This window comes from Medicago sativa, chromosome 7, assembly GCF_051527215.1.
Source record: "Medicago sativa cultivar Bolivia chromosome 7, Bolivia_mono, whole genome shotgun sequence".
In the NCBI taxonomy this organism is placed as follows: Eukaryota; Viridiplantae; Streptophyta; class Magnoliopsida; order Fabales; family Fabaceae; genus Medicago; species Medicago sativa.
Window position 1 is genome coordinate 6,324,896 of NC_140755.1, and position 7,269 is coordinate 6,332,164.

The following is a 7,269-nucleotide window of genomic DNA, read 5'->3' on the forward strand; positions in this document are numbered from 1 at the left end:
TTCTCTTTAAATAGTTAAAAAATAATTTGTTCATTGCGTTGGAAAACAATAGTTAAATATTTTATTTTAGTATTACCCAATTTTTTGGTTGGATAATAATTCTCAGTTTTCATCCATGAAACCAATGTATCAGTTTATGTATCTATACATTAAAATAAAGTTTGGGATTGCACATATTTGCAAATATTATTAACTAGAGCACAAAAAGCCTGAGAAGGATCTTGATTTTTAAATATGCTACTCAAATTAGAATAAGAAAAGAAAAAACCGAAAACCTAAACTTCAATACTATATAGTATATGTTTAAGAACTTCCAAAATCAAGACATCAATTGAAAAGAGATCTTAAAAAAGAAGACTTGGGTTTATTCTCAATGCCAGTATTGACTACAAGCTTTTCCAACATGATCTCCAGCTCCTTGAGATGATCCTCAACAACATCTATTTTCTGCTGTTTGTTGTTATTCTTATCAAGCAAGCTTGTTGCGACGGTAATTGCAATGTTGATCTTTTCCCTTTCTTTATGGGAGAGATTTAAATTAACATCCTTCTTCTTTAAGGCATTCTTCACTTTGTAAACACAATAATCCAAAGCATTCATTACTGTCGCCTTCCTTAAAAATTCCTTATCTTCCACGCGGTATCTCTCAGCTTCTTCAATCATTTTGTTAATTTCAAATGTAGACAATCTTTCTTTTTCATTGTTGATGGTGATCTGATTCGTATTTCCTGTAGATATTTCCTTAGCAGAAACTGTTAAAATGCCATTTTCATTGATAGAAAAACATACCTCCAAGGGAGTGCCACGAGGAGCGCCTGGACGGATAGAAAGCTTGAACGAACCAAGCAGATTGTTGTCTTGCGCTCTTGCTCTCTCACCCTCATAAACACTAATCGAGACAACACCAATATCATTATTATCAACAAGGGTTATAAATTCTCCTGTCTTCCTGACAGGCACGGTAGTGTTCCTTGGAATCACCACCCTCATGACATGATCAACACCTCCTGAGATGCCAAGTGACAATGGGGTAACATCTTGCAGCACCAAGTTTGGGACATTCTTGAAGCCTTTGCTTAAAATAGCAGCTTGAACAGCTGCACCATAAGCAACTGCCTCGTCTGGGTTGATACTCTTGCATAAAACCTTCTCCGGGAAAATGTCTTGCAATATATCTTGCACTTTGGGAATCCTAGACGAGCCACCAACAAGAACAATATCATCGATATCACTCATGCATATTTTTGAATCGCTAAGACAACTCTCAACAGTTTTCGTACACTCATTAAAAAGATCCATATTAATTTCCTCAAACTTGGCACGAGTGATTAATGAACAGAAGTCGATTCCCTGAAATAAAGAATCGACCTCAACGGTGGTGGCTAAAGCAAAAGAGAGTGTCCTCTTTGCCCTCTCACAGGCAGTTCTCAACCTCCTTAAGGATTTCTGGTTACCACTAATGTCCACTTTATTCTTCTTTTTGAACTCCTCTACAAAGTAGCTCACCATTCTATTATCAAAGTCCTCTCCTCCAAGGTGAGTGTTTCCACCAGTGGCTTTCACTTCAAAGACATCGCCGTTGATTGTTAGGATAGACACATCAAAAGTACCACCACCAAGGTCAAAGACCAAAATATTCCGTTTACCATCACAGTCACTTCTCTTGTCAAAACCATACGCAATAGCTGCAGCAGTAGGTTCATTAATTATCTGAATGACATTAAGGCCAGCAATTGCACCGGCATCTATGGTGGCTTTTCGCTGAGAATCATTGAAATGTGCAGGCACAGTAACAACAGCATTTGTCACTGGTGACATTAGATATGTCTCTGCAATTTCTCGCATTTTCGTAAGGACCATAGATGATATTTCCTCCGCACAAAAGTGCTTCTCCTGACCCTTGTACTTAACAACAATCACGGGTTTGTCATTCACACCGGCAATGACCTTGAATGGCCACAACATCATGTCTTTTTGAACAACTGAATCACTAAACTTCCTACCAATTAATCTCTTAGCATCTGAAGAAAAAAAAATTATCAATAGTTAGTTCTCATCATTCATTTATTTGTTGAGTTAACATAGCAATTGCATATCATTCATGAAAATCTTTATCAATAATTGGTAGAGAATACAAAGAAAAATTTACCGAAAACAGTATTTTCAGGATTGGTTGCAGCCTGATTCTTAGCAGCATCGCCAATCAACCTTTGATCATCAGTGAAAGCAACAAAAGAAGGTGTTGTTTTGTTGCCTTGGTCGTTGTAGATGATCTCGACTCGATTGTGATTCTCGAGCCACACAGCAACACACGAATAAGTAGTTCCAAGGTCTATTCCAATAGCACGTCCTTCGTACTTTATCCCCATGATCTTTCAAATAATCAAAAGAAGCTGAAAAAAAAAAAAAAAAAACTCAGTCAAAATTTGTAGCAACTTAATTTTAAAACAATAGTATTTTTTGTGTTTCCGAAAACTCAAGCATCTACGTTTATAATACTAACCTTGGTTTTTGAATTCTTCTAAATTAGACTCCTTTTACTAAGTTTGAAGGCAAGCCTGTAGCGATGAAAATATATATAGGTCACACAAGAAATAGGGTTTACTTTGCAAGCAAGCTCGAGTTTGATTCAATCTGATATATTGCATGCAAATGATCCAATCTTATATTGTTAGGTTGTTTTTTTTTTGTTACATATTATGAGGTTGTTAAGTCTACTTCAACTTCCCCCTATTATTTCTCTCTTTAAAAACTATCAATCAATAGTCAATAATATACGTTTATTCTTAATATTTTATTATTATTATTTTTAATTTCTAAATCTAATATTTTATTTGGCATAAATAGTTAAACAAACTTCATATATTACTTTGATTTTATTTTATTTAAGTTTTGATTTATTTTTAATATTTTCTTTCAAAAAAAAAAGACTTATTTTTAATATTTATTTAGCATAAATATCTCAACAAATTACTCATTATATTTTTTAAATTTTCTATTCCTCAATAGTATCAATCAATATTCTATATTTTATTTTCTACTAGCGAAAAGACGGACACTCACGTGCCCGTCTTTTCGCTCCTTTTATTGCGTTAACGTTTAAAAATTATGAACGATATTTTTTTATGAAATTTTGATTTTGATTAAAACTAAAAATATAAATGTTTGTTGTTTTCAAGTTATAACAAACCAAACTTATCTATTTGAATGACACCAACAATATAACAAAAAATATAATCAAAATTCTTTTTTTTTTTTTAATGACACCAACAACAATCTTTATTATAGAAAAAGTTGTTTAAGGGTACAATTGGGATAATAAAAAAAGTAAGTATAAATATACTCATCTAATTTGTTACACTTTTTAAATGATAAAGGAAAAAAAACCACATATATATATATATATATATATATATATATATATATATATTCATATTTTGTTTGTTACATTTTATTTAATATTTAAATTTATTCTTATCTATTTGTTACATGAGTTATTTGTATTGAAAATTGAGGGCAATTTTGAAAAGAAAAATTCAACTCAAAAAAGCTGAAAGGGGTTTTTTTTTTATATATAGTATAGATTTATAAAAGTTAATGACCAACAAAAATATGATTTTGTTTCATCCTAATCATTTGACATCTCAACATATTTTTACCCTTTTGCGTCTTTTGTAGTAAGAAATCATATATAGAGAAGAGAGAAAATAACTGTCAAAAAATAAAGTTTCAGAATAACTGTCAAATTAACTGTCTTTTGACACCTCAACAAACTGTTTTTTAAAATCATTTTATTCTGACAAACAAACACAAAATAGATTCTATTTTTTTTATAAAACTATTGTAGTTGTCCGGCATTGTCCGAATTAGACATATGATTAACGATGACCAAAATTTTGTATGTATGGTATCCAAAAAAAAAAACTATGGATTGGTATGGAACAAACATCTTAATGAGTACAAATGAATGGAATAAAATAAACCATATTTTAAATACTCGTAAAATAGTAGATACAGGCATATAACTTTAACTGGATTTAGTAAAATTATTAACACATACTCTCTCCGTTCCTTTTTAAGTGTCGTTTTAGAGTTTTAACACAAAAATAGCGAAATGTATTTTTGCACATTTTTTTCCTATTATACCCTCATTTTAATCCACTAATATTTTACTATTTTTTTCACACACTTTATCTTTTCAATAAATTTAATATGTAACAAACAATTGTTAGTTACTACTCTTTTTCTCTAACAAATTCCTATTTTTTTGCACGCTTTATCTTTCTCTCATAACAAACAATTTTCAATTTTCTAAATATTGTGCATATCTCTTTAATTATTTTAAGTCTATATCAAAATTATTCCAACTTCACATTACATTAATCAAAAGTTGTCCTCGTGAGCTTAGCTCAGTTGGTTGGTATGGACAATGTATAATATATGCAAGGTCGGGGGTTCAAACTCTGGCCACTACCAAAAAAAAATCAAAAGTTATGAAAAAATTAACTTTCCTCCAACCTCTTTAATCAAAATTAAGGCTTCAACTATTTCTCCCTCTTCACCTTCCATCAATAGTTCCAATGAGTCTTGCACTCTTTCTTCCTTTTGAACATTCATAGAGTCTTTTATTTGTTCTTCTCTCATATATGTTCTTTTACTTTGCACTTGAAATTTTTAACATATACTACTCATGGAACCATTATCATAGGTAACAATATTTTGTTTAAATTTGAAGATAACAAGAAGAAACAAACTTTGTTTAAAAAAGACAAACAAACTTTGTTTAAGAAAATAAACAAACTTTAGTTTTCCAAATAGATAACATTAATTAGTTTTATTAAAAAAAATAAGTGTAATCAACAAAGGGTAAAATAGACAAATCATACATTTAAAATATCAAAACGACAGTTAAATTGGAACCAAAAATTCACCCTAAAACGACACTTAAAAAGGAACAGAGGGAGTGTATTTGCACAAATATTCATTTTTGTTTTGCTCTATTAGTTACTCCCTCCGTTCCTTTTTAAGTGTCTTTTTAGAGTGAATTTTTCGTTCCAATTTAATTGTCTTTTTGGTATTTTAAGGGTACGATTTGTCAATTATACCCTTTGTCAATTACTTTTATCTTTTTCAATAAAACTAATTAATGATATCTATTTGAAAAACTAAAGTTTGTTTTATGTAAACAAAGTTTATTTGTTTTGTTTAAACAAAGTTTGATTCTTGTTATCTTCAATTTTAACAAAATTTTGTTCCAAACAATGGTTCCAAGAAGAGTTAAAATTTTATAGATAAGATGAGTAACAATTGTTAAAATTTCAAGTGTGACTCTAGCATTGGTTGCAGTCATAGTTGCAGCCTTAACTTTGATTAAAGGAGTTGGAAGAAAGTTAATTTTTTCTTAACTTTTGATTAATGTGAAGTTGGAATAATTTTTATATTGACTTTAAATAATTAAAAAGATGTGTACAATATTTAAAAAATTGACAATTGTTTGTTATGAGAGAGAGAGCGCACAAAAAAATTAGGAATTTGTTGGAGAAAAAGATAATAACTGACAGTTGTTTGTTACGAGAGAAATATAACATATTAAATTTATTGGAAAGATAAAGTGTGTGCAAAAAAATAGAAATTTATTGGTGGATTACAATGAGGGTATAATAGGAAGAAAATGTGCAAAAATACACATCGCTATTTTGGTGTTAATTTTCTAAAAAGACACTTAAAAAGGAACGGAGGGAGTACAAACTTTCCTTTACTTGCATTGAGATGAAAGTTTCTATGAATCCCCTTATAAAGTTCAAATATCAAAAGCTAGTATTTGAGATTGAAGCCAAATCATCTAAACATTTGAATCAAATTTCTTTGAATAAATGCGTTGGTACAAATTTTACTAGGAAAAGGTAATGCTTCTCAACCACGATTCACGACTCTTCAACCACGATTGCTTCATTCCGAAGAAACCAAAAACATAGAAATTCACCCCAAAAACTGACATAAACATGCCCCCAATACCTCGTAATAATTTCATAACAATCAAATATTACCCACCAAATTTTGTCAAAAAAATATATATATTACCCACCAAATTATTATTTTTATATATTTTCAAGTAAATTCACCTTGCTCTTAACACATGCTCACATTTTTTTTTAAATGCAAATTATAAAGGATTAAATATGTTTTTGGTCCCTATAAAATTAGAAACTTTTAAGTTTAGTTCTTACTTAATTTTAAAAGAACTATTAAAATTAAGTAAGGACTAAATTTAAAAGGTCCCAATTTTATAGGAACCAAAATCATATTTAACCCAATTATTATAGGGTTAATTATGTTTCTAGTCCCTATAAAATAGCGACCTTGTAAGTTTAGTCCTTACTTAATTTTAATAGCATTTTTAGTCCCTATAAAAAAATTTACTTATAATTTTAGTCCCTGCTAAAACAAAGTTTGATTAATTATCCTTAAACTCTTAAATTTTTGAACGATTTTTTTGAGACAAGATTAAAACACTATGAAAGGTTCGTTTACTAAAATTTAGAATTTTCAGACATGAAATGCATTAAATATGAATTTTTTAAAACGACAAAAGTTAAAGATAAAAAGTAATAAAATCTGGATGTAGAAATCAAATTTTGCGATAATTTTTTGCGGAGGAACTTTTAGTAATGTTCTAAACATGTCTGCAAAAAATTGTTCAAAAATTTAAGAGTTTAAGCATAAATTAAACAAATTTGAATTGAGTAGGGACTAATACTCAGTGCAAAAAAACAAAATTTGGGACTAAAAATATGCTATTAAAATTAAGTAAGGACTAAACTTACAAGGTCGCTATTTTATAGGGACTAGAAACATAATTAACCCATTATTATATCACCTCATTTTGTTAGTGTTTTCTTTTTCTATCTTATGAATAAATAATACTACCTCCGTCCCTAATTATAGGACCCTTTTGAAAAAATAACGGGAATTAAGATAGTGGATATTTGTATTAAATATGTTTGTAATTACTATTGGTTTTACAATTTTATCCTTTAAGAGAGAGTGTTGGTTTATGTTTTCAACATGTTATTTATTGCTTATTGAAGAAAAAGATGTATAATAAATAGGGGCATGTATGTAAAGAAATAATTAATGTAGTTGGAAATAGCAAAGGGGTCTTATAAAAAGGGACAAAAAATATTCTCAAAAGGATCTTATAATTAGGGACGGAGGTAGTAATGAGTAAATCAAAATGCATATGATGATGCATCAATGGCCCCTTGTAAG

At 29.5% G+C, this 7,269-nt stretch overlaps 1 protein-coding gene across 1 annotated transcript; it reads right to left on the minus strand.

Moving 5' to 3' along the window:
• On the minus strand, positions 1 to 2,653 carry LOC146903819 (heat shock cognate 70 kDa protein-like). The gene is made up of 3 exons (XM_085730065.1): positions 2,504 to 2,653; positions 2,150 to 2,393; positions 1 to 2,021 (listed from the first exon to the last, which is right to left on the minus strand). Exons 2-3 carry the CDS (start codon positions 2,367 to 2,369, stop codon positions 328 to 330), a joined length of 1,914 nt encoding a protein of 637 aa, XP_085586191.1. The 5' UTR covers positions 2,370 to 2,393; positions 2,504 to 2,653; the 3' UTR covers positions 1 to 327.
• Positions 2,654 to 7,269: the final 4,616 nt, after the last annotated feature.